At 38.2% G+C, this 26,956-nt stretch overlaps 2 protein-coding genes across 2 annotated transcripts; one reads left to right on the forward strand and one right to left on the reverse strand.

Moving 5' to 3' along the window:
* Window positions 1-9,686: 9,686 nt before the first annotated feature.
* Window positions 9,687-18,597, reverse strand: LOC105039367 (probable protein phosphatase 2C 44). Its single transcript, XM_010915507.3, is given in 7 exon segments — window positions 9,687-10,152; window positions 11,179-11,333; window positions 11,431-11,700; window positions 11,703-11,706; window positions 12,053-12,099; window positions 12,102-12,303; window positions 18,233-18,597. Coding segments are annotated over 7 exon segments (912 nt in total). The 5' UTR covers window positions 18,326-18,597; the 3' UTR covers window positions 9,687-10,011.
* A 6,343-nt stretch (window positions 18,598-24,940) lies between these two features.
* Window positions 24,941-26,700, forward strand: LOC105039368 (chitinase-like protein 1). The gene is given in 4 exon segments (XM_073246076.1): window positions 24,941-25,071; window positions 25,074-25,346; window positions 25,450-25,603; window positions 26,110-26,700. Coding segments are annotated over 4 exon segments (927 nt in total). The 5' UTR covers window positions 24,941-24,980; the 3' UTR covers window positions 26,519-26,700.
* Window positions 26,701-26,956: the final 256 nt, after the last annotated feature.

Genomic DNA, 26,956 nt, shown 5'->3' on the forward strand with positions numbered 1-26,956 from the left:
TATGATATTGGGATGACTTGGGTTAAATGTACTTCGGGCCATTATTTTAACGTATGACCTCTTAGTCTATTTTCTGATATAGAATGGAGCTGGCGAAATACGAGGAGATCAACAATTAGTCCGATAATATTATATAATGATGATCAAGGAGAAGAAGTCTTTGCAAACTCTTCCTATTGATGTATTGAACCAACGAGAGGAAGAAAACAGAGAAGAACCAGTCGAACAACTTATCTTCATACCTCTCAAAGAAGAAGATCCAACAAAGACTATCCAAGTCGGATTTCTACTAACTCAACATCTTCGGAAAAAGCTCGTAGCCTTCCTGCAGGAAAATGTAGACATCTTCACATGGTCTGCCTTGGATATACCATGTATACCTTTTGATGTGATTGTTCATAAGTTAAATATTGATCCAAAATACATATCGGTACATCGGAAGAAAAAAAAATTTGCTCTTGAAAGACAAAAAGCAATCGATGAGGAAGTCAACAAGTTGCTAGCCATAAATTTTGTCCGAAAAGCAAACTATCCAGATTGATTGGCGAATGTCATGATTGTCAAGAATAGAAATTGCAAATGGAGAATATATATTGACTACATCAACCTCAGTAAGATATGTTTGAGGATAATTTTTCACTTCCAATGATCGACCAACTAAGCAATGCAACATCGGACCATCAACTCTTAAGTTTATGGATGCTTTCTCCAATTACAATCAGATTCGGATAACATCCGAAGATGAGGAAAAGATGGTGTTCATCACCAAAAAAATTTGTACTGTTATAAAGTCATGCCTTTCGGTCTCAAAAATATCAAAACGACCTATTAATGACTAGTTAACAGTCTTTAAAGATCAAATCAACTAAAATATGAACGTTTGTGTCGACGATGTGCTCGTGACAAATGACGAAGTCTCTTGACATGTCGATGACTTAGCAGAAGCTTTTAACATCTTAAGAAAATACTAAATGAAGTTGAATTCGACTAAGTGTGCGTTCGAAGTAACTTCAGAGAAGTTTCTTGACTTCATGGTGACAAAATAAGATATAGAGGCCAATCCAGAGAAGATTAAAGTAATTCTTGACATGAAACCCCAATTTCGAAGCAGGATATTCAAAAGCTGGCTGGACGCATTGTAGCTCTTAACTAATTTATTTCTAAGTCGATGGAGCGATGCCTTCCATTCTTCAAAATACTCAGATAAATGAAAATTTTCAATTGGATGGATGAATGCTAGAAAACTTTTGTGGATTTGATGTCATACTTGAGCTTCCCTTTTGATGAACAATACAACGAGTTACTCATGTTTGGCTACTTTGTCTGAAGCTGTGAGCTTGGTTTTAATCTGAGAGGATAATGGAGTATAAAAACCCATCTACTACATTAGCAAATTTTACACAGTACAAAAATGAGATACTGCAGGATCGAGAAGATTGTCTACATAATAATTATCACAGTATAATGGCTTCCTCCATATTTTTAAGCTTATTTGGTGGCAGTTCTAATCGATCTCCCCTTAAAAATCTTGTTGCAATGGTCGAACATCTCGAGAAGAATGGTAAAATGAGCAATAGAACTCAGTAAGTTCGATATTTCTTATCTTTCTCGATCCTCGATAAAAGCTCAAGTACTAGTCAACTTTATTATTGAATGTACCATACCGGTTCTACTCATAGTTAAGCTAAACTTGACCACTACCATACAAGATGGTGGACATTGATGGCTGAAAGAAGATTGACAAGGAAAAAGTAATTCAGGAGCAACTTGAAGAGTAAACTTGAACCAACATAGATGAGCAACTTGAAGAGCAAACTTTGGAACCAACATAGATTTTACATGTGACGGGAGCATCAAATTCACAAGACTACAGGGTGGATCTTATCTTAACCAATTTAGAAGGAATCGTTATCGAGTATGCTCTTCGATTTGCTTTCAAGGCTTCGAATAATCAAGTGAGTATGAAGTCTTGATAGTCAGCTTGAAAGTGGCTAAAGAGCTCGAGGTAAAAAGACTATAAATCTTCACCGACTTGCAATTGGTGGCAGGATAAATCCGAGGAGAATACAAGACTCGAGATCCGATCCTTACAAGGTATCTTTATAAGCTCCAATTTCTAAAATCAAACTTTAATCATTTTGAAATATTCCACATCCCTTGCTTGAAAAATATCCAAATAGACTCTTTGTCCCAACTCACAATATCTAGATGCAATGAGTTGGATAAAATTTTCATTGAACATCTTGACATTTTGAGTATCGACAATCCGAAAGAAGTTCATCAGGTCCAACTTAGTCATGAGCCAAGTTGGATGGATTCATTCGTTGGGTACTTAACCAACGAAATTTACCAACAGATCCTGTGGAGGCACAATGGGTAAGATGACTTGCATCTCGATATGTGCTTGTAAACGAGCAACTCTACAAAAGATCTTCCTCTCTGCCTTTACTCAAATGTTTTCACCCCACCGAAGCCGATTATGCCCTCAGAGAGATTTATGAAGAAATTTGCAGCAACCACCTGGGGGTAGGTCATTATCTTAGAACATACTTCGGTAAGGTTGTTATTGGTCGACTATGCAAAATGATGCTACTGATTTGACACAAAAATATGATCAGTGTCAATGGTTCACCAACATGCAAAGATTACCATTGAGTCATCTAACTTCTATATCAGCACTTTGGTCTTTCGACCAGTGGGGAGTCGATATACTTGGCCTATTTCCTACTGCAAGCGGGCAGCGAAGATTCATTATTGTTGCCATTGACTATTTTATCAAATGGATAGAAACGAAACCTCTAGCACAAATAATTAAGAAGATGATGGATTTCTTATGGAAGTCGATTATTTGTCATTTTGGCCTCCCCCGAATAATCATCATGGATAATGATCGATAATTCAACAATACTAAATTTAAAAAATTTTACATAAAATTTATATCATTTACAAACTCACTTCAGTCGGACGTCCATAATCAAACAGAGAAGCTCAAGTAACCAATAGAACCATCTACAAGGTTTGAAGATAAAATTAAATCAAGCCAAAGTGCAATGGACTGATGAATTATATAGCATTCTGTGGTCTTACTGAACAAGTCTTCGGATTCTAACTGAAGAAACACTTTTTAACTTGACATTCAAAATGAAGTTGTTATCCCACTAGAGATCAGCTTATCATCGATAAGGATAGAGCACTACGACAAGCTGACTAATTCAGACCGATGATGTGCTGACCTAGACTTGCTCAAATAGCTCGAAGACAAACTCAACTGAGAATGACTTCATACCAACAATAAGTAGTCCGATACTATAATTCACGGGTTAAACTTAAAATCTTCCAACTAGGAGATCTCATCTTCAGAAGAGCATAAGTATCTAAACCGATCGAGCAAAAAAAATTATCACTGAATTAGGAAGATCCCTACAACATCTCAGAAGTACTCCGACCAAGAGCATACAAAATCACGAACTTGGATGGCACAAAAATTTCTCGATGTTGAAATATCGATAATCTATGTATGTACCATCAATAAGTCATTATAATTAAATATATTATATAAGTGACCTCTTTCCCACTATATCATCCTGATAAATTCAAGTTCAACTATTCGGTAACTAACCGAATAACACGATCGACCAACACTCGATCATATAAATAAATTATCGATTGACATCCCATGAATAGTTAATCGATTGTCACCTGATTTAATAACTTAAGGCTCAATATATCCTAAAAAAATAATGTTGAGTTAATAAACTCATCAACGACCATCTGATTTGACATCCATCGATGACGGCTATGTTTCACCGACTAGTCCACTTAGAAAAATTTTCATTACTTAAGTTGTTCTACGACTTTCACCGACTATCTTACTTAGATATTTTATCGACAATATCAAATAAAGCAACAATTCGGACAAAAGCAATTTGAAGAGAAAGAGTTCATTTCATTGCAAAAAATTATTTATATACAGTTGATAAAAAGCAAAATGCAAGAAGAGAACAAAAAGAAAGGTAAAGAATGCCTAAGAGACAATGTCGGACCAGCTCCTTCATTGACGGCCTCCAGAGCAGCATCCTCCTCATCCTTGCCTTCGTCGGGTTGTACCCCGCTCAAGTCCAACTCGGGTTAAAGACAATCGACAGCAGCCTTGTAGTCACTGAAGCCAACTTTGTAGGTGACTGTCGATCCCTCGATGACTTCATCTTTAAATTTCTGCAAAGCTTTGAACTCGATCAATGCCCGAGAAACTACCTCCTGGGCCTGAGCTTCAGCAACCATTGCCTTCTTCTCCGCTTCTTGAGCGGCCCTTCAGCATCCTTCGCTATCTCTTTTCTCAACGAGAGCAATTTAGCCATTTCTATATCCTTCTCAAGGTTGGCAATAGACGCTCTTGCTTCCCGACCTCCTCCTTCCCTTTCAATTAGGACTTTAAATTGGCTATTTTATCCAAGGAAGGAGCCAACTCGATGTCCAACCGAGCAATATCTTCTTGGTACTTCATCTCTCGCTCTTCAGCAGCCAAAGAAGTTCCTCCTCAACCTCGGCCCGAGCATTTGCACCTTGGACCTGGTCCTCAAGTGAGTGATTTTGTCAGTCAAAATCGATCAGGCCCTCGTACAAAATGGTGGCATCATGCGCCAACTGCAAAGGGCCAAAACTTTTTGTAAGTTAGAAAGTCAGGAAGAAATCAACATGAAAGCAACAAAGTCAAGAAGATTATTCGAACTTACTGACAACAGTGATGCATAACAGTCAGTAATTATTTCTCGACTGAGCAAGACTTCCTCTCCTCCTAATCGGCTAGGAGCATGATCATCTTCAGCAGCTCCGAGCAAGATGATGGTCTTGGAGTGCCACGTCACTTGTCTTGAAGCATATACAAAGAGCCACACACCTATCTTCAGACGGCTCGAGGGGCTGCTTGACGGAAGGTGCGGATGTCATCGGTGCCTTTCCTCGATTGGCACCTGAACTCGCAGTAGATGGAGAAGGTCAGCGAGATACAACTTGGGTAGCATCTGAGTTGTGGGACACCGGTAGAGCCTGCACGACAATAACGACCCTCATCAGTGCGCTTCGATAATGATGACATCATCATCGAGTCGACTAAGGTGTTGACGATGGTAGCACACTCTGGATCACGTGGTGATACTATTGGTAGAGGTGGTGGCACACTCCTCATAACCTCTGAGGAAGATTCTCCCAGGTTTCTTCATTAATACCAAAGAAGATCTGCCTTAGAAGGAATCTGGCCTCTTCTTGATGGCATGTCGAATAGACTCAGTAGTGATCTTCATGCTGCAAAATTGAAAAGGAGAGTTAATCTCAAAAAATAGAAAAAATATGATGAAAGAAGTGTAGAAATTTAAAGAGAAAGGATTCTACCTGAAGAGTTAATCAGACTCAATCTTGTGCCATATAAGTACTACTCCTACAGCAACACTCATTGTGGTAAAACTTTAATGCCAAGCAACAGCTCATAATGCTCCTTATCCTCATTAAAAACTATTTTATTTTTATTCGATGAAAGATTAGGAGCAGTCCAAACTCAACCGAAACCCCAAGGAGATCAGCAGCTATGTAGAAAATTTATTCTTCCATCTGTGAATGGAAGATGAAAATCTGGTGATAAACTGACGATGATAAAGGAGACTAAAAAATCATGACCCTAATTCTCGAGGATGTTTTTTCAAAAGGAATAATACTCAGAAAAGAGAGACTCAGGGTTGAAACTGGAGAAGATTACAGAAAACAACAAAAGAACAAATAATCTGAATAGAATTTAAAGCTAACTAGGTAGGAACTACATACAAGTCTAAAACATTGAAAATGAATGGATGAAGAGAAAATCGAAATTCAGATCGAAAAAATTCTTTATAGATGGCAATATGACCATCCATAGAATGAGTCCCTCAACCACCTCGCCTAGGGCCGACAATCTATATCGACTTAGGATCTGATAGTGATCCCTCAAATGCCGAATATTAGACTTAGATAATTCGACCTTTCGTGAAGAGGGCCCGAGAGATTCTCGACGATCAATAGATCATCCGATCCTTGAGAACTAGAATAGTCCTGTTGAGAAGAAGTGATCTCCTCGGGGGCATCCCGAGAAACTTCCTTGATCCTTTCTCGAGAAGTTGGGGCCCAAGAACTTTGGTCTCTCACAAAATTCTTGTCTCTAGACTCTCTCGTAGAAGAAGATAATTCAACCAAGAAACTTGAAAACAGAAACAACCAAGAAGGAACTTTAGGGATCTACAGACTGAATCAAAAAAAGGAGGGAAAAGGAACAAGATATTCGACTTTAAACAGGGGTTGGAAGATAAGGATGAAGACGATGACAATGGTGGAGATGATGACAACAACGAAGATGAGTTCTTTACCTCGATTGCGAATCGGATGTGGGAATGAATGCGATTATAAAAGAAAAATACAAAAGGAGAGGGACCCTTTATTTATAGGGGCACCAAATGACTGAGATCAACACTGAAAATCCAACCTTTCACTGAGATGTTAATGCATGGCGAGGATCTGGACCGATGACTTTCTCGATTGTTTGATGCACTGCCATCCTGATTCTGCCACATAGGCTGGATCCATGAGAGAAATAGCTGAGCAAATAATCTATCGATAAATGGCCACTTATGGGCAGTTCGAGGATATTTATTCTTACGGCATGATCTTCTGCAACCATTATAAAATGTCGCTTCGAGTGACCTGCAGTCATGATTACTGCATGGCCTACAAAATGATAAAATGGCCTGGCATAACTTTTCAAGAAGGCAATAAATGTTGATGATGAAGAATACGACACGACAAGCATTAATGCCGAAAGCCTCATTTAAAAATCGAAGTTCCGATTTACTTCCTTCATTTGATCCCCACAAGCAGATTCGGACTTGGGAGTAGGGGCAAGTATTGGGATAAATATTCAAATACTCGACTTCAATTGCTACCCAACAATCTAGTTCGATATTTAGCCGATTACGTTTGAATATGACTCAAGTAAAATGGTTAGTTGTCAATCCAGAACCTAACCGCCTATGCTACTTGATGATCGGCCGAATATCCATGACCATTTGTGGAAGAGCTCTAGCTCTTAACCCCACAAAGAATGGTTACTCGATGTGGGTATTAACTACTCATATTGACTAGATCGTGGGATGGAATAACCGTCTGTTTATAGCCTACTACGTGCTCATAATTTTCATGTTCTGGTATCGAAATGGATGGAGGTTATCAAGTAACCGCCACTCTACCCTATATAAAAGGAGGTACAGAGGGGGACTAAGGCAAGCTCTTTTCTAAGCTTTCGACATCTCTCATGCTTGTGGTACTTTCTACTATTTCTTTTATTCTGTCTGACTTAAGCATCGGATGGTCTCCCACTGGATAATCTTCGATAAGAGGACCTATCTTGCAAGCCCGCATTGCATTCGGAAGCGAGGCGCATTTACTCGGTTGTCTTTTGACTATCCCACTAGAGTTCTGTAGTAACAGTATATATATATATTTTTTTAGTAAATAATTCTATACATTTTTAAAAATTTTTAATATTCAATTAATAATTTCACACTACAAAAAATGGCTAGTGTGATACCTTGTGTTTTTGTTTTCCCATGCAAATGGTCAAAGTTTGTTGGTCATTTGGTATTTGGTTGATTTGTTGAATTTTAACCTTTTTAATAATTGGGACAAATGGTATATTCCTTTTGCCTCTTTTTAAAAAAAAAAAATTATAATATAAGATATATCCAAAGTTGTCGCTTTATAACCCTTAGCTTGCAAAAGTCGTAGTAACGAAAGAATAGTGATTGAGATTTTTCTTGAGAAATGTCATACAAAATTTGATACTTGTGAGGTTATGGAGATCTTTTGTCATCCCTAAACTCAACTACAGAGAGACCTTATGTCTTCTCTAAAAATTGATACTCATGGATAGAGAGACCTTATGTCATCTTCAAACTTGATTATGTTAAGACCTATTGTTGCTAGAATATGAGGTTGGTAGGTGTACAAGATGACAATGTCATCGAACACCCTCCAAGGTGAAGCTAGGAAAAGAATGATGAGACAGGGATATTTGGAGAAGTTGTTGTTTGTACTTCTTAGAAATAAGGTTGATCTGATAATTAAGTCTTTTTGTCGAAGACTTTCTGACAAGAGATCCTTCGACGCTCAAGTCAGTTACATTTTAGAAAACAATGAAAATGAGAAAGAGAATTGAGTCAGTGAAAAATATTGTGAAAAAAAGACTTATCTGAGGATTCCATGATTCCCTTTATTTACAATAGAATGTTAATGATATGTGATCGAGATAGACAAAATGTGGGCTAAGTGCCCGGCAACGATTTTTGTCATATCATAATCACACAGTAACAAATATCCATATTACACCTTGGTTATAACCGCTTTAATAATCATAAAATCATAGTTAAGTGGGTGCAATTGTCATCGAGATCATGGCTTTGACATAATCATGATTTTCAGTTTATCATGATCCGAGTAGACTTCAGGCACTCCCGAATTTAAGTTACTTTAATTTTCTCTCTTTCTTTCATGTTCTTTGCTGAGGATTTCCATTAGAATTGTTGGGCTGGGATAAATTTAGTATGAAAAAAATGATCGTATCTAATATAAAAATTGGATAAAAGAAAAGATAAAATAAATGATAGGCCACATATTTGTTTTTTTAAGGGAGAAGATAAATAAATACCGTCAGAAAGGTAATACTTATTTTATGGCATTGGATTATTAAGCGGAGGTATCCTAAAATTACTATTTCTTGATAGACATATTCTTACTTATATCATATTAATATGTTATAAACTATGCCAAAAAAATGGAATTCAATGGTTGATGTCACGAAAAGAAGATCAATCATTTTTTCATATGAAAAATACAAACTGAACCCGTTCGGTCTCTATAAGACTGTATATGGTGCATAAATAGAAGAAAAAACAGGACACCAGACACTTGGACACAGCCTACCACAGGCACTGACAACCGTAGCACCTTGAGACGCAAGAGTTCATAGGTAGAACAATATGTGATTGCCCTCAAGGAGGCAGCATCGAGATTCCACCATTCACCAAGACACACAACGGAATAATCAACCGAGGAAGGCAGATATGAGAGATAAATTTGAGAGAATTAGGAGACCTTGTGGATTGTACAATCCTGAAAAACTGAGCATACTGGATACTCTTTGAGAGATGATTTCCACCATCCCTCTGTTGTTGCTGTTGTTGTTGTTGAGGCTCTACAGGTCATCATTTCCGTAATCCGAAAAAGACTGCCATGCCACCTCCATCGCTAGCATCTTCCTGGCATCCACCATATATGGTATTGAGACATCCAAGGAGGAACAAAATGATTCTCCAAAGGAAAATGATAAAAGTAATAGTGAAATTTCACACAAAATTCAGACACGGCTATTGTGCAACTCTTCCATTTTGGATCTCACCCACCGAAAGCCTGTACCTGTGTTGTTACTAGTAAGAGTCCTCTGTTGGAGTTCCATATCAGCCGTGTACTCTTTTTTTTCTTCCCGAGTTTTTCCCGTTCCTGCAGCACTACTCTTCTCCAAATTTGATTGCCCGAGACATTGAAAAGACGACATTACACGATACAAAGGGATCTGCTCACTACAACTTCTATAAACACAGATACAAGAACACTGGTAACATTAAAACATATATTGGCATGCATATCTATATATACACAAATGTAACACGACTACCACGCATCCAAGGCTCAGAAGGTTCCTATTATACTTGCAGCTACGATTACCGGAAATGACCGGTGAGCCTACTTTACAACTTATACAGTCTCAACTAAAACTTTACCAAACAGCTGAACAGCGTGCAATCCACCAACACAGTATTCTAAAAGGCAAATAAAATTAAACAGAAGTTTTCCTATCACTATATGACACCAAAAAACATTATTTTTTTCCTTCCTAATTATCTGTTGGAGACCTGAGAATGATGACATGGTGGAGCTTCAGCATCTGAAACGAATAACGATACAAGAGATGTCATCTTTGCTTTTCCTTGCCAGCGCCTCTCCCGTCAAACGCTTTGCTGCAGCTTGTGGATCCTTGATGGATCGCACGCAGTCAATGGCCTCTTGATTTTTCATTACCTGGATGAAGCAATACAAATTAAAGTCTCCTGTCAGTCTCCCAAGTCAGGAACCAAGAATTCTTGTCAGTGTCCCAAGTCAGGAACCAAGCATTCTTGAATGAGTATGCATCTTCTTGCAGTGTGAGCCAATAGAAAAATCAGAAGCACAGTCAGGAGACAGAACTCTACAAATTTAGAAGCAATGAAGAAGAAGAAGACGAAGAAGCAGCAAAGAAGAACAAGAAGAAGAATGCATCTTCTTGCAGCATGAGACAATAGAAAAAGCAGGACTAAGGTCAGGAGGCACAACTTTACAAATACAGCAGCAATGAAGGGGAAAATGAAGAAGAACCGAGTATTCTTGAATACATATGCATCTTCTTGCAGCATGAATCAATAGAAAAATCAGAAGTACAGTCAGGAGGCAAACCTTTACAAATAGAGCAGCAATGAAGGAAAGATTGTGGAAGAAGAATGCATCTTCATGCAGTATGCCAATAGAAAAATCAAAGTACAGTCAAAAAGCAATGAAGGAAAAACGATGGCATCCTTGGTGCAGACTAAATAATGCTATGGGAGCTCCGCTTCCCCCTGAAATTGTGCAAAGATATGTCTACCATCATGGGTAAGACCACTGATATAGTTGTCATCTGTACAATGATCTTGTGCTTCCTTGCAAGAGACCGCCTTGCCTTTTACAAGGCTGAGAGCCAAGGTACATTGCTAGGCTCATATTCATATCAGAGCACACACTGCTATTCCATTTCCACCTCTGCTAGCAATGCCTCTCTAGTCTAGGTGGGCAAACATTACTTAAATAAAAATAAAAATAAAAATAAAGCAAGCCAGAAGAGCAGGCTTAAAAGCATAAAGATCCTTAGTGCTAAAATAACGAAAGGACTCGAAAAGACTTCTACCGCTTCTCTCATTTCCCCTGACACATATTCAGAAATGCGCAATATCAAGAAAATAATCACATGCATAAGGAATAAACAAGCAGCTTGATATCAGTGCAGCACCTAGTGGTAGGATCAAAACCACTAACCTTCCATAATCCATCACTTGCGAGTATGACAAACTCTATAGTCGGATCAATTGGCACATGTCTTACATCAGGTTCTGAACTTAAATGTGCCTTGAGACTTTGGTCACCAAATGCACGTGCAACTGCAAGTTGGCCATTAACACGAGGAACATCACCTGAAATCATGCCAAGAGATATTGGAACCCTGACGGCTATTTCTGAGTTGGCCATTTTTCCTACAAAGTTTTGAATAATTAGAAGAAAACAGCATACCAGGAAAAATTGTTACGAAACCACCTTGCTGTTCAATCCTTTTTCGTTCAACATCTGGTTCATGGTCAACAGTGAGTTGATTAGCAGCACCTCTTTCACACAAGACAGCTCTGGAGTCACCTATGTTTGCAATCCACAAGTCTTTGCCATCAATAACAATTGCTGTAACTGCTGTGGAACCCCCAGGTCCCAGTTTCGTTGAGTTTTCAAGAATATACTTGTTTGTGGAGCAGTAGGCATGTTTTATTGCAGCTTCAGGGTCCCTCCAAAGACAGGCTATGTTTTAAATAGATGAAATGATTAATATCATCAATTAAAAGGTTTTCACATGCAATGCAGATTCTTAATCAATTTGAAGGATCAATCTTAAACTCAAACAGAAAACAAACATGAGATGAAAAGATATGCAGGGAAAAGCATAAACAAAGAAAACTGATCTTGATTATATATAATCATTAGAAAAATACTTAGGGATGGTCCAGAACTCCTCCATAGGATGACCTTCATGTGTGGCATCTTTCATGTCTCATGGTTTAGAGTGTATTGAGAACCATAATGCATATGAACAAAACAACTAGCAAGAAGAGAAACATGGACAGTAAAAAGAGGACCTGAGATTCACCTCTCTAAGTATGTTGTTGAAGAGGTTATGTTTTAAATAACTCGGACACCATCCCCCAAATGGCCATCGAAAATAGCAAATAGGCCAAGCTCATGACCATTTTCACATCTATACTCTGCCACATGATAATCTTCCATCTCATGACCTGATTTCCCTTCAACCAAGTTGAAACCATGTGTCACTTTGTTACTTGACATCTTGCTCCGCCCTTTCCCAGTATCAGCTGATGATGAATGAAGACATGCAGCACTCTTCACAGCCATCAAGATATGAAAAAACATGTAACAGAAATATTAGAAAATGTTATTCAAATTAAACATAGATGTCGAGCTTGATAAGAGCAAAAGGGATGATCGAAAATTAATATAGGGAAGAAAGATAATGTAAATAAATCAGCAACTGGGTACTAATTAAAATTTAAAACTATGATACCAAAAGATTTCTAGAAGCTTGACATATTTACAAAAAACACTTGGCACCAGTAATCCCTCACTGAAACTTCATGAGTAGATCTTAGATGCATTTTTCTTTATTTTTTTGGGTTTAAAAGGAGGTAACACATGTCTACCTTTATACAAGTGACCAGTCTTTGACATCAATTATTGAATTTTAAAAATACACTTATTAGATGCTTGATATGTTAATAACCTAAGTATATAAAGCATAAAAATCTAACATTCCCATAACAAACATGAGCACATGGTTTATCAACTACCATATAGAAATCCTTTATAAGTACATAATATTTTTCATCCTGAACTCAATTTCTATCAGCATCTCTTTCAGCATCATAGGTTGGAAGAAAGCTTTTAAAAAAGCTATATCGTATGCCATGTGCTCTTCGCTATCTCTTTAACTGATTGCCCCCACATGGCCTCCTTTTGATTTTTCTCGTGTTTGCTTAAATTCTATAAACATTGTGAATCCCAAAAATGCCTATAAACAAACTTGACACTCTTATACCATAATCTTTTTAATCATTTACTGTCTTGTAAGACTCAATACAAATGTTGATGCATTTTGCTGTCTTGTAAGACCACAATACAAATGTTGATGCATTATGAACATACATGTTCATTATGAACATACACGTTCATTTAACCTACTAGCCGTCATCAGGCAGATTAACTAATTTGCTCCCTTAGTTGACAATTCTTTAGCTATCATGACAGTCATCAATAATTTAACCAACTAGCCATTAAGAGTTAAATAAATTCTCTCTTAATTAGAATCATTAATTAGATGCATGGTCTACTTATCTAACTAAAAGGGTTCCAAACAAGAGTTTGTTAAAGCCCAGGATCTTGGACATCTCAGCAACTGGAAGATATTGAGATGAACTGACATCTCGGTTTTTCTAGGTCGAGATGGAAGGCAGGAAATATTACCAAGAATTACGATATCTTGATTGATGCATATGAATATGGCTGGCATAATAAAACCATGATTAGTTATTTCCCTGAGGCATTAATGTAAGTAAATAATAACAAACATTTAAGCTTGCAAAACCTCTGCTGGTATGCTGATGTTGTATCAGCCTATATCTTGGAATATATTGACTTACATGAGCTGAAATTTCATTACATATCATACCAATGAGTTCCCAATACCAATACGAACTGAAATCTTAACTGAAAAAATGAACAGGGTTGCACAATAAAATAATGTAATAATGGGATCCTCAGGTGCTACAGGTACTAGGATGACAAAGAAACTTAACTTGCCCATAAGGGTGCTTTTTTGACTAAGTATGTTAAATAACGGTTTCAAAAAGAAGATGCATAAAGGGGTATTCTACCACTACAAGGGTTGTAAGAAAAGGAGGAAATGGATCTCACTCAATAGAACCCCCTCAATTTATAGCATGCAGTAAGTAACAAAATGAGAGTAAGATACCGTTATACCGGCCCTTTATTAGCTGGCATGCATTATTTGTTTCAAATCACATAAAGAATGTCACTGTCAAGGTCTCTACCATGGCACAAAGGCATACTGCATACTGGTCGCATACCAGTTCAGAGCATACTGCAGTGCACCCTAAATCTACTTATGGCTGCCAATGCAGAATGGTATGGCATGGTACCCACCATAGTACAGGCCAGTACATACTTTTCAAACCTTGGTTTCTATCATGTCTAAGAATTGAAGGGCAAAGGGCTCTCAGCAAGCATGTTCAACTTGAATGCGACTAATCAAGAAAGTTCCCTCCATAAATTGTGACAACCAGAACCCAAGGTCAACAAGGGATGCAAACCTTAATATTGTTACATGACATCAGTTTATTCTATTCCTTGACATCTTGATTCTTGATTTAGCATAAAAAAGAGCTTCTTGCAGCCATAAAAATTAAAATGAGGCCTTCCGATATAAGTAGTACTTAGACATGGTTCTTATTCGTACAATCTCTTCTACTTTCTGATTTACTTTTAGGGCATGTTTGGGGGTGCATTTGAAATCGTGAAAAGTGATTTCAGATTTAAAAATAAATTTTGAGTGTTTGGTTACAACCCAAAATTAGTTCTGGATTGCATTTAAGATTTCTCAAAATGTAGTTTATGTAAAGCTGACCTCCTCCCACTTTCCGTGGATGTGCACCATAAGCTAAATATCGCGTTTGTGAAAAATTAGTTTTTTTAGAAAAATTACATGTTATCCCCTCAATACCCCTCGTATCTCACTTTTTCTCACTACCTTGTCTATCAGGACTTTTTCTTTCATCGGATTAATTTCATTTTATCTCCATCCATATTCTCAATTAATCTTCTCTCATCTCCATCTATGTTCCCTTTTTTTCCAATTTTTAGGATTATTAATCTTCTCTTATCTTCATCTACGTCCCTTCTCCATCTACATCCCCTTCCAGGGTTACTAGTCTCCTCTCATCTCCATCTCGTCCCATGTCCGACTTTCTTATCTATCAAGATTTTTTTTCTTCAGATGATCTCATCTCATCTCCATCCACATCTCTGATTAATCTCCTCTCATCTCTATCTACATTCCTTGTTTCCAACTTCCAGGATTATAAATCTTCTCAGAACAGTTTTAGGATATTGACAGCCAAACAAAAAACTGCTTTGTCCCAAAGCAACTTTTGACATCAAAATGCAACTTTTACTAAAAATTGCTTTTTGGCCAAAAACTACAATATCCCCAAACAGACCCTTAGGATGCTTTTATTAAGTGATTCAAAGACCAAAAAAAATTGGGATATTCAAGTAACAACTGCTTCACTATCTTTTAAATAATAGCCCTCTATTAAATCTCTCGAGTAGGGGAAGTTTCGGCTTCTCATGGGTTGCTTAATTTTTGGATCAAGGGTGGGGGCCAGCACATGATGTTGGCCAAGTACTTTGATAAATATTAATATATTAAATTCCTTGTAGAGAAGAAAACTCTTCCGTGAATCCTCGTTTCCCTTTTCTACTCTCCAAATCTATCTAGGTGTCTCCCTTTTTGCTCCCTTACTGTCTCAACTTTTTTCTCCCATATTTTCCTTCTTTTTGCTTCCTTGTTCCTCCTCTTTCTTCTCTGTTTCTATGCCCATATCCGAAATAGCCTGTCTCCCTTCATTGTCTTTCCACTCTTTGGAAAAAAAAATTGAATTTAGAGATAACTAAAAATTGGATAAGTAAGAAATGTCCCTTCTTTTCATCATTCCTTTTTTCTTTTTATTCTGCTTAACCTTTTCATATAAGATATGGACTATAGTGATCAGGAATCTCTTTAAAATGCTCTGTTAGACTTTCAACATTTTTCTGCATGTCCAACACCTATCCAGACCACCCAATGGCTATATCTTTTCCAAATTCTATGAAATCCAAAACCGTGAATCTATCATTACGTCATATCCAATTTATTCACCAAGATTTGTTCTATTTTAGATGTGATCATGAGACCCATCAAAGAGTTTTCACCAAACCTAACTATCAGCTTCTAAGATTAGTATTTGCAGCCTTTAGGTTGCATTAATTTGTAGTTAGAGGGCATTTGAATGCAAGGATGAAACTTCAATTCCCAATTGTTTCAACCACAAAATAGTACTAATAGTGTTAAACAATATTATAGATGTGTTACAAATTTTTCATCTTTTATATATTTAGGAGTGCGTGCACATGTGTGGGCTGATAAGAGAATATTTTTACAAAAATAAGTAATTATCTTGTCAACTTAGTTTTTCACAGAACATGCACAAAACTTGGAAGTAATAAGTTCCATTGCAATACTTACAATATAGGGATAAAAGAAAATTTAAGCCAGTCGGCAACATTATGAAGGTGAGCAGGTTCTCTCCCATCCACCATCTACATCTATTTAGCATTTCCTACATTATTGCAGCTCGTAAGCATAAAAATTAGTTATAAAAGCTAGCTATATATGGTGATTATAAGAGCCTTATTGCATTTTCTAAATTTTGTAAGGAATTGGTTTCCTACTGAAAATTAAGGATCAAACACTTGAGTAAAGTAACATCTTAACAGGTCTTGATACCATATATGTCTGTATGTGCATGTCATACGCATATACAATATAATATATATATATATATATTATGCTTGTAACATGTGTGTCCATGGACACCCTCACGTGCATCTGTGTGCATGTTTTGTTATTATGACATGGTTGTTGCACAATAAGCAACCCTTCAAACCAAGGAGTGCAACCACAGGACCTTTGAACATTTCATTTTTCGCAATGTCTGTTTTCTTTGATCCTTTTGTTGTATTATCTGGCAATAATGACAACCTTCTTGGCCAGACATCTAGACTCGATGGGGTTGATGGAAAGCATTAATTAGGAGAGAACGCTGCAAAGATCAAATCTGCATATGAAAAGGTACTAATAACTCTTTTCACCATGGGCAAGATTAACATTTTTATTCAAAAAATGAAAAGGGATTATGCATGAATGATGGGTGATAGACATATATAACAAATGGAAGAAGTTAAACATTTGGAAGAATATATGGATCAACAGATGGAGAAATATATGATCAATCTCATATCAACAATTATACCATCACTCTACTACCCAGTCAAAGTTTGTTCCAGTTATTTTGTACAGTTCTTCTAGGCAAATCATGTATCCAAGAGATGATCAAGATTTTGGCTATGAGCAAGCCAACAGTGACTCCTGTTGACACCAAAATCTGTCATCTGCATGGATGCGAAGGTAAGCATTATGAAGCAAGAGTTCAGTACATATATCTTTCCATGATGTTCAGGTCACTAAATCATAAATGAAGATAGCATCCTCATCCTTCCATGCAAAAGCACTATTTGTGCAATGACTTATGAGGTTAAAAGACTTGCCACTAATAGCCGACGTTTATTGTATTCCTCTTTCTAGTAAAATACCATCTAGAAAACTTGAGAAGCTAAGCGGATATTATCGAAATGATATCTCCAAGGTGGAGACAGTATTTAGCGTCCTTCCTAATGTTTTCCATCTGGTCAGCCCCTGGAGTTTGTTGCCATGCTCTAGAAGTAGGAATGATATAGAAAGCATGATTCACAACTGATGATATATCCGATTGCATGTAAAAGCGCCCTTCACGGCTATCTTTAACATGCGCCTTCTTGGTGAACATAAAAAATGGAAAGAATTCCATACAGGTCCATGCCAAAAAAAAAAAAAAAACCTTGAAATCCAGAGTGTGTGACTATGACATGCACCTCTGCTTTAAAAACTCGAGTCTACTCATCACACAACCTAGCATCTTCCCTTCTTCCTGGCTGCCTCCATCCTCTCAAATTCTACCATGACCTATTTTGTAAGCATATATTTCTTTGTGCTATTTTTTCAAAAACAAAATTCTTCTTTTTTATGAATCGACTGACAGAAGTCAAACCTAATAGGGCAAAACAGAAGGGACAAATCATCAATTACCGGATTATTACAATCATTCGTTCTACTGATGTACCATTAATTCTGTTTGAACTTGTTACAGGACATCTTAAATAGACCAATTCTTGCACCAGAGAGATCTTGGACGCACCCACCCCCATCCCACACACTGATCATGAGACAGGAAGTGAAAGACCATCACAAGAGAACTCCCCGCTGCTTTCTAATCGGGATTTATCCGACGGCTGAAAGAACGATAACGCGATGCAAAAACAGGAAACAAGAGAAAAGGAAACACATAGGCAGATGAAGGGGCCAAATCCACGGCTAGAGTACCTTGATGATGTTTAGGAACTCGGACCTTTTCCTGGTGCTGCTGCCGCTGTTGGTGGCTGAGGAACAGCAGGGGTGGAATATTTGCTTCTCCATCCCCCGATCATTCAATTCACTCCCCGGTTAATCCCACGGATCGATCGACCGATCGATCGATCACTACTACTCCACCCCGGAGGCCACGCTACGCTATGCTATACTTTGCCTTGCCTTTTCTCTCTATTTCTACTTCTCCTTCCCCCTTTTTCTCTCCTTCTCTTTGAGGAAAAAAGGGGGAGCGGGGAGGTTGGGAACAAAATTTCGTTTACTTTTCTTCCTCGTCGCACCCCGCTGTTCGTGGTCCCGGGCTTCCGCTTGGCTTCTCATAATTTCGCCTTTCGTCTTCTTCGTCTTCGGCCCCCACGCCTTCGTGGAAGTTTCCTTCCCAACCGTCCTTTTGACTCGCTTTTCCTTCGCGTCCGTCCACCCGGGCGTTCGTGCTTTGCTCTCGTCCGGCTCGAAGGGGTTCGATCCAGCCGCGTGCGTTACGCGCTCTCCCGCCGGTGCCGCCCCAGATTCAGATCCGGTTGGTCATTTCTTGGAGATACGGCCACGGGTTAAAGGTTCGGTCGACTTGACCTTTTTCACGCGAACCAGCTGGATCCAACTGGTTCGAGTTGGACATTTGCATTATCTGCTGAACCGGAGAGGCATAAATGGCAGCTCATTGTGGTTTCATGCAAGTGTGATGCACACCATGTGCCGCATTACTAGGGATTCAGTGGTTTTATGCGAATGATCATTTGTTATGTCTTTGCCAATTTACTCAGAAAATTATTGATTCTAGTGAATTTTTTAGGATTTATTCATTTCCGACCAGACAAGGAGGTTCGATCAACCGGGAGGCTAGTTCACTTGTTCTACGGTTGACCAAAATCTTTGTTCGATCGGCTCAGATGCTAGTTCGTTTGTTTTACGATCCGACAAATCAAATGATCGTTTCTAAAGATGACTTGTTAAAAGTGATCAAAATATCATGGCTCATCAAGATCGTTAAATAGGACCGATTCTCCAGTCCTACAAGACAAGCTAATCGATCCTAACAACACCACAATAAAGTGCTCGGCGTGTCATGACTTGTGAGAGCCGTTAAATGACTGTGAATATGATGTGCAAAAAGAGTTGTGCCTACCTCCAGCATAATTTTTCAGGACTTAAATTATATGCTTTTTTTTGGATAAAATTGCATGTTGACGAGCGAGCATTGTCTACCTCGTGTGTTCTTTCTCATGCTAACCGTAATTTGCATGATTGAGTGTGTGACTATTCAAAAGATAGTGTTCCTTGTTGACGTAGAAAATGTATTAGACACAACAAAGAGTTTGATTGATATCTACCAACTAAAACCAATGTATTGAAAAGAAAATGCAATAATTCAATCAATTTATTTTAGGTTTTCTGCACTTCCAATCAAATGAAAGAGCCATATCGGACATAAGGCAAATCCTCTCATCCCTCTGTCCAGCAAAATAGGCTGGTCGATTTGATTAATAAGTGAACAAGATGTCATGACTAACAGGAATCATTAAACTGAGATGATCATGACGTGTGTCATGCATCATCCCCGTATTCAATCCAGGATTTTGGGACATGTATTGCATCCCTTCGAAATATGCTGCTTGTGCATGCATGGTCATGTTTCCAATTTTTTGTCATCTCATCATTGATCTAACGAGAAAGAGGAAAAACAAATATCCAATGGTGTGTGCCTGCATGCGATCAATTCAGATGGAGCATTGCTCATGATAAGTTGAACAAAAGTATAATCAAATAAAATAAATAAAACCAAAATATTAAGGGGAAATTCAAAACAATAATTCAAGCAATTTATTTTATTGTTTCCATTTCCATTGAGATAAAGGAATCAAGGTAAAGGAATCAAACAAGACAAAAGCTAATTAGCCTATTCTCTGGTCCAAAAAAAAAAAAAAAGAGGTCCAATTGTTTCTAAAAATATCGTTTCAAAAAAATTGAGATGTAATAACTTGCAAGGGTCATGTAATGAATGCGATCTAGGGATGGCAATTATCCTATTGGATATCTGATCTGACCCAATTCTAATAGGATGAGTTTGACCTTATGTACAACAAATTCAGAACGGATGTGAGTAATGATAAAATTCATCCACATTCGATCTGTATATATATAACTCCTCAAAAAACCTCTCCTCATCATCTGCCCTAGTTGCTTTGCTTGTGAGAAATATTAAGCATATTAAAGGTTTTATGCCATGATGCTTAGTTATATTTTTTAGTTGATTGTGTTCATTTGTTCAATGAATAATTGACTTCTTAAAGATTTTTTTATTTATTATGCTTTCATTATTGTTAAAAATTTGATTTATTATATATCTTCGACTCTTATTTTATTCTATATTATATGAACTACTCATATTAATTTTTATATATTTTTTATTGATTTGATTTGTATGCCAAAAAAAAATATATTTTCAACTTATCCAACTCACTTCATCTAATCCTTCCCATCTAACTCTATCAATCTTGTCTAATCCTAAAACAAATATAGGATCCATAGGGGTCGCCATCCCTAATTGATCATGATTTATGATATGCATCCTATTGATCAAACGAATATGTTAGGACTTAGAGTGCATCCGTCTAAGATAAGTAGCATGTGCAGGGTTATACATGATCCACCTTCTACCTTCCGCGTGGCATCACATCAATCTTTCACATAAGAGAAAAATGAAACATCAGATCCCATAAACCTGCATAAGGCCAATTCAAAAATAGATTCCTTCATTGACCCGGAAATTAATTACAAGAATAGCAAGAAGAAATCCAATTAATTATACACAAAATATAAACCTCAAGGCTAGATATGTTAGCTTCTGAGCAACAACTAGTTCGTTGAATATATAAGAAAACTCTACATGCATGCTAGATCGACAAGGCATGTGTTGTAGTCTTGCAGATACTCGTGGTGTCATGAAAGCGTGCGATGCACGCGCACGTTTCATTCCTTGACGTGTAAATCGCCCCTTGTATGGTTCTTATTAAAATTAACACCCCACCAAATTTTTTTCAGGTCTTCTGCGTTTTTATAGTCAGTCAAAGGAATCAATCTGGTCAAGAGACTTGTCTGCTAATTCTTTGATCTGACACCATGAGCCAGTCGACTCTAAAAACAGCGTATGCAGTTACTGGGGTCATGGCTCAAGGGGGTTGTTGAACCGATGTGAACATAGTATATCATGGGTAGGGCTTTGCTGCGGTACTTCAGAAATATTTTAATATTTTTATTTTTTATTTATTTTAAATTATCAGATTAAATATAAATTATTTAGATTTAAAATAGATAGATATTTTTATACATGATTGGTATGGTAATTATTTTGAGAGTTAAGATTCATTATGCAGTAATTTTTTTCTAAAACAGTTCTCCGTTTAGAGACGGTGTTGCGCTGGAGGCTGGGAGAGAAGAAGATCATAAAAAATTGTGATCGATCAGTCAGGAAGAGAGAAGACCGTGGGCCCGCCGGCAGACAGGAGTCATAGAGAAGAAGCTACGGGCTGGGGTGGAGGAGGTTGGCGGCAGCACAAGCACGAGGGAGGAAGAGCTGCGGCAGAGAAGAAGCAAGAAGGAGGGGGTGGGGGGGGCGGTGGCACGAGTAGGGGGAAAGACTGCGGGGGGAGGGACGACGCATGGGCCGACAATGAAGGAGCCGCGGATGACCGGGAGGTGTGGGGGGTGACTGCAGGTGGGGCGAGGGGACGGACAACCTATGGGTGGCTGGGGGTAGGTGAGCCGCGGGTGCCATGGGGTTGGCCACATGTGGAGGACTTGCGGGCATGCGGGGTTCGGGCCTGCATGCAGGGAGCACTGTGGGAGGAGAGGGGGGGTTCGGGGTTTGCGAACAGAGGGAGGAGAACCAAAATGTTGGGGTCAGAGAGATGACTACGGCATGAAGAAGCAAGGGAGGTGGAGGAGAAGCAGAAGGGAGAAGTGGGAGAGGTGGAGGAAAAAATAGAAAAAAAAAAATTATGATATTTTTTATAATAAAATATTATAAAAAAATATCATAACTTTGCCATCATTAGTATCACGCCCGCCGACGATCCAACATCCAACACAAGAATTATTTATGCCTCCCGTGGACAAGTTTAAATCAAATACTGGATAATTAAGATTAAATCAAATCCTGGAACCTATGTACCTGCATGCATGGGATCAATTCAGAAGGTAGCATTACTCCTTTAATTAACTACGATATGAAATCCAATTTAATGTACATTCTAAAGAAAAACATAACATAAAAAACAAAGAAAGAAAATGCAAAAACCATAAAGATATGGTCTGTTGAACAGGTTTCTTCCCTTTGTTGCAGCGAGCTTATAAGCATTTAGAAGTTTGGTTGGAAGAATACACCATTTCCATAATCATGCTTCAGGAGCTGAGAGCGGATTGCCACAGCCAAAATCGTCATAATTAAGCATATAGTCTAGGTGACAGCGAAGTCTTATTCTGATGCATTTGCGGACCCTCCAGTGGAAGCAGTCACTGGAGAAGCCGGCGAAGCCTCGGAAGAAGGCAACTTACTGCTTATTATAGTACATATTTTCCCTGTTGTTTCATTTCCTTTTATTTTTTTACAAAAAAATACTAAAGCATAGGTATTGGGCCAGATAGCTATATAAATATTAGCATTGGTAGAGACGGGTCCCTTGGCGGCCATAGGTTTGGGTTGTTCGGCATTTGTCTTTCGCCAACAGCTTGGCTCGACAAGTTTGACTGTTTGAGGCAGGTAGAGGTGGCCCAAAATTGCGCCTCAATTTTATGTTTGAAATGGAAAGAAATTGTAATCCATGAACTCTTCTTAAGTAAGAGAGGTGAGCCCATGCAAAGGAGTGACCCTCACCACCCACCTGTCCAATTGGTGGATTCCTCATCAAAAGCCCCATCTTCAAGCCTTTTAAATGTGATGAATTTCAAAACCATTATAATTTCAAACTAATGCCATACTTATTTATAATGTCTATTGCCCCTCCCTTTCACAATGGTGTGGTAGCTAACTTGGTGTTGCTATACTAACATATTGTTAAAATAAGGGAAGAGAAAGAAGAGAGAAGGAAATATGTTTATTCACTATATCTCGCATTCGTTACACTGAAATGGACATCAATGTATAGCCTAATAATGTGATTGATAAGAAAAGCGTACCAAAATCAATGTGAAAATATTAATTGTATTTGGACTAATACAGTATTTGATGGTAAATATGCTTAAAACATATATATGGAAGATGTATTGCAAATTGAGACTGAGTTGATGATCTTTTTGTGAAGCTTTTTGAATTGTGTTTATTAGATTCCTTATGGTGCTTATGCATTCTTCAATATCAAGGCCAATTCATAACCCCCAAAAAAAAAGAAAAAAAAAAAGCTTCTAAATGACTCCGCAAGTCTCCACACTTTGCTCATATATAGCTACATTCAGGAAAGCATATGTGTTTTTTTTTTTTTTTTTTTTTTTTTTTGTGGTACATAAATATGCATTTGGTAACTTATACTTTACTAGATCCACCATGAGGCTGTGGATGTATCAACATTTCCATTGAAATTATTGTTATCTTCTTTTTTTTTTCCAAAAATTAAAAAAAAACATTCCAAACATAGTTCAAATATTTTAAATATCATATAAAGTTGGTTGACTACCTCTTGCAAACTAATCTTTAACTACTCAATTTCTAGCTTCTATCTATTGGGCATATTCTATGGTTGATAATTCTAAAATCTTATTCTTTTGAAGATCTTCACAGTTGGTATCTGAACGAACATGCTTCATCTCCCTCAGGTACGTTGCATCTTTATCATAGTTAATAAATATATTTTTGATTTTTTTAAGAAAAAGAAATTAGAAGAAATGTTTTCTGGAGGTAAAGACTTAACAAGTCATACCCAAGGGCCTAAGGCCAACCAACCTTCGAAAGAAAAAATTATTGGGTCGACTTTAGTCCAAGCAATTTTAAAAAAAAAATCCACAACAGTAATTTAAGATGGTTAAACAGATGCATTGAGATAGTTGCAGTCGATGCATTTTTTTTTTATTAACTTTATTTATAGTATTTACGGTAGACTGAGTCACTTAATAATTTCTCCTTTCAAAGGGATTGGGCATGTTGATGACCATTCCCGTTCTAATGACGCAAAGTGTGGCGGCTTAGTCAAAAGAACTTAATTATTTGCCTTAAATGGGTCGTATCACAAAGACCTCTAACACATACCTCCTATAGATCATCCTCTCTCACTATTGCGCGTAGACTCATTACTCCACATAAATACCAATCCCCATCAATATGCTGGAAATCTTTGACAAAAAAAAAAAAAAAAATGCTGGAAATCTTTCATGCTTGCCCATTAAGATTTTATTGGATTGTTATGCTGTAAAATCCAAATCATATCCATTATAATCTTGAAATCCACCGTAATAGAGATTTAAGTAATTGGTTCATGATGCGAAGGTTGGGAGATCTTGTCCTCCAATATATCCCGTTTCCCTTGCACTCCAAGCAAGCCCATGCCTTCATCAAGACACCCAAGCTCCATCAGCAGCTCAAGAGCTGCCATCCCCACCACACTGACGTCTCCCTTCCACCATCTTCACCTCTCAGCTACATTATTGTCCTTTATATATCCTCTTCCCTCCAACCTCTTCCTCTTCACCCTTTACGTCTTCGATTTCACCAACACCAATGGCGGCGAAGAAGGTGTCGTCGGCCATCCCAATGGCGATATCGATGCTAGTGTTTGTTCTGGGTGTAGGCGTGGTCGCCGCGAAGTCGAAGAAGAGAAGCTCTGCACCAAGGGGTGGGAGTGCAAGGCCAGCGTGTACTGCTGCAACCAGACCATCAGCGATCTATTCCAGGTTTACCAGTTTGAGAACCTCTTTAGCAAGCGCAACACCCCCGTCGCCCATGCCGTCGGCTTCTGGGACTACCAATCCTTCATCACCGCCTCCACCGCCTACCAGCCCCAAGGCTTCGGCACCACCGGCGGCAAGCAGATGCAGATGAAGGAAGTCGCTGCCTTCCTTGGCCACGTCGGCAGCAAGACATCATGTAGACATACATCTAGCATCTATCTCTTTCCTTCCCCTCTTTGCGTTTGATCTGGTCTTCTTAGTGTTTATGTTGAGCTGCTCCTGTGTATGTGCTATTGAAGGTGGCTATGGTGTTGCAACTGGTGGTCCACTTGCGTGGGGGTTGTGCTATAACCGTGAACTGAGCCCGAGTAAGTCCTACTGTGAAGATAGTTACGTTTATCCTTGCACCCCTGGAGTCGAATACTATGGCCGCGGTGCCCTGCCAGTTTACTGGTATGTCTCTTTTCCATGGAAGCTAGCTCTCATTGACACGGTTTCATGACTTCAATTATCATCATTCAAAGATACCTTAGTCTTAGTCTGCCTCAGATCTGTTGAATTCCTTGTTAAATTACTAACTAGTGGGTCGGTACCTACCGCACGTAGATCCAAAAGTTCATTGTTACATGCGTACTATGTCTGTTGATTGACGTTGCTAAATTGTTTTCTTTTTAAAGTAGTCTCTAATGTTATTAATAATCTAAGATGATGCCCACACATAGCTAAGGTTCCTTTTATATATATATATATATATATATATATATTCATCATTAGATTTTAGTCGATCTATATTAAATCACAAGCAAGCTTGTTTGGATCACTCGGATCGTTGGGAATCAGAGCAAGTTGATCGAGCTTCTGAGAATTTAATGATTGCCCATTTGGATCCACCACCCTGGTTGTTGGTTGTTAGGATGAGAATTACCAAGCCTGCTTTTGAATTCTGCTACTGGTCACAGGAACTACAACTACGGAACCGTCGGTAAAGAGCTCAAGGTCGATCTCTTAAGCCATCCGGAATATCTTGAACAGAATGCAACCCTGGCCTTCCAAGCTGCCATGTGGAGGTGGATGACCCCAATAAAAAAGAAGCAGCCTTCAGCTCATGATGTGTTTGTTGGCAACTGGAAGCCCACCAAAAATGACACCCTAGCTAAAAGACTCCCTGGCTTCGGGACTACCATGAATGTTCTCTACGGGGACTTGGTTTGTGGTCAGGGCTCTGCTGATTCCATGAACAACATCATATCCCACTATCAATATTACCTTGACTTGATGGGCGTAGGCCGGGAGTTATCTGGCGATAATTTGGATTGCGCCGAGCAACAGGCCTTCAATCCATCTGCCGAAAAAAGTTCTAGTTCCTGAGCTAAGAAGGGAAGAAGCTACCGAAGTCTAGCGACAACTCAATGAGGATGCTATAGATAAATGGTTGTGCCACGATACACCATATTTCGTGCTTTCTTTTTTTTTTTTCCTATTTAAGTGTGAAGATTTATATTGGAGTTGGATGTTGGATATATAAGCGGTTGATTGAGCTTTCTTTTTTTCCTCTTTTCTGTAGCTCCGTTTGTAAATCATTACTTCATGCTGGAATTCCAATGCATGCGGTTATCATGTATCTTCAAGAATGTTCCTAAAACCTGTGGACATTGTTCTCACCTTTTGTGAAGATGTAATATTTGTGTGCACTATGCAACTTTGATGACACTTGCATTACTATATATAATATGAATTTTTGTGTGTATGTATGTATGTATGTGTATTGGGACAGACTAATTCTCATCCGGAATCTATACCCATCTC

The sequence above is a fragment of the Elaeis guineensis genome, chromosome 1 (assembly GCF_000442705.2).
Source record: "Elaeis guineensis isolate ETL-2024a chromosome 1, EG11, whole genome shotgun sequence".
NCBI lineage: Eukaryota > Viridiplantae > Streptophyta > Magnoliopsida > Arecales > Arecaceae > Elaeis > Elaeis guineensis.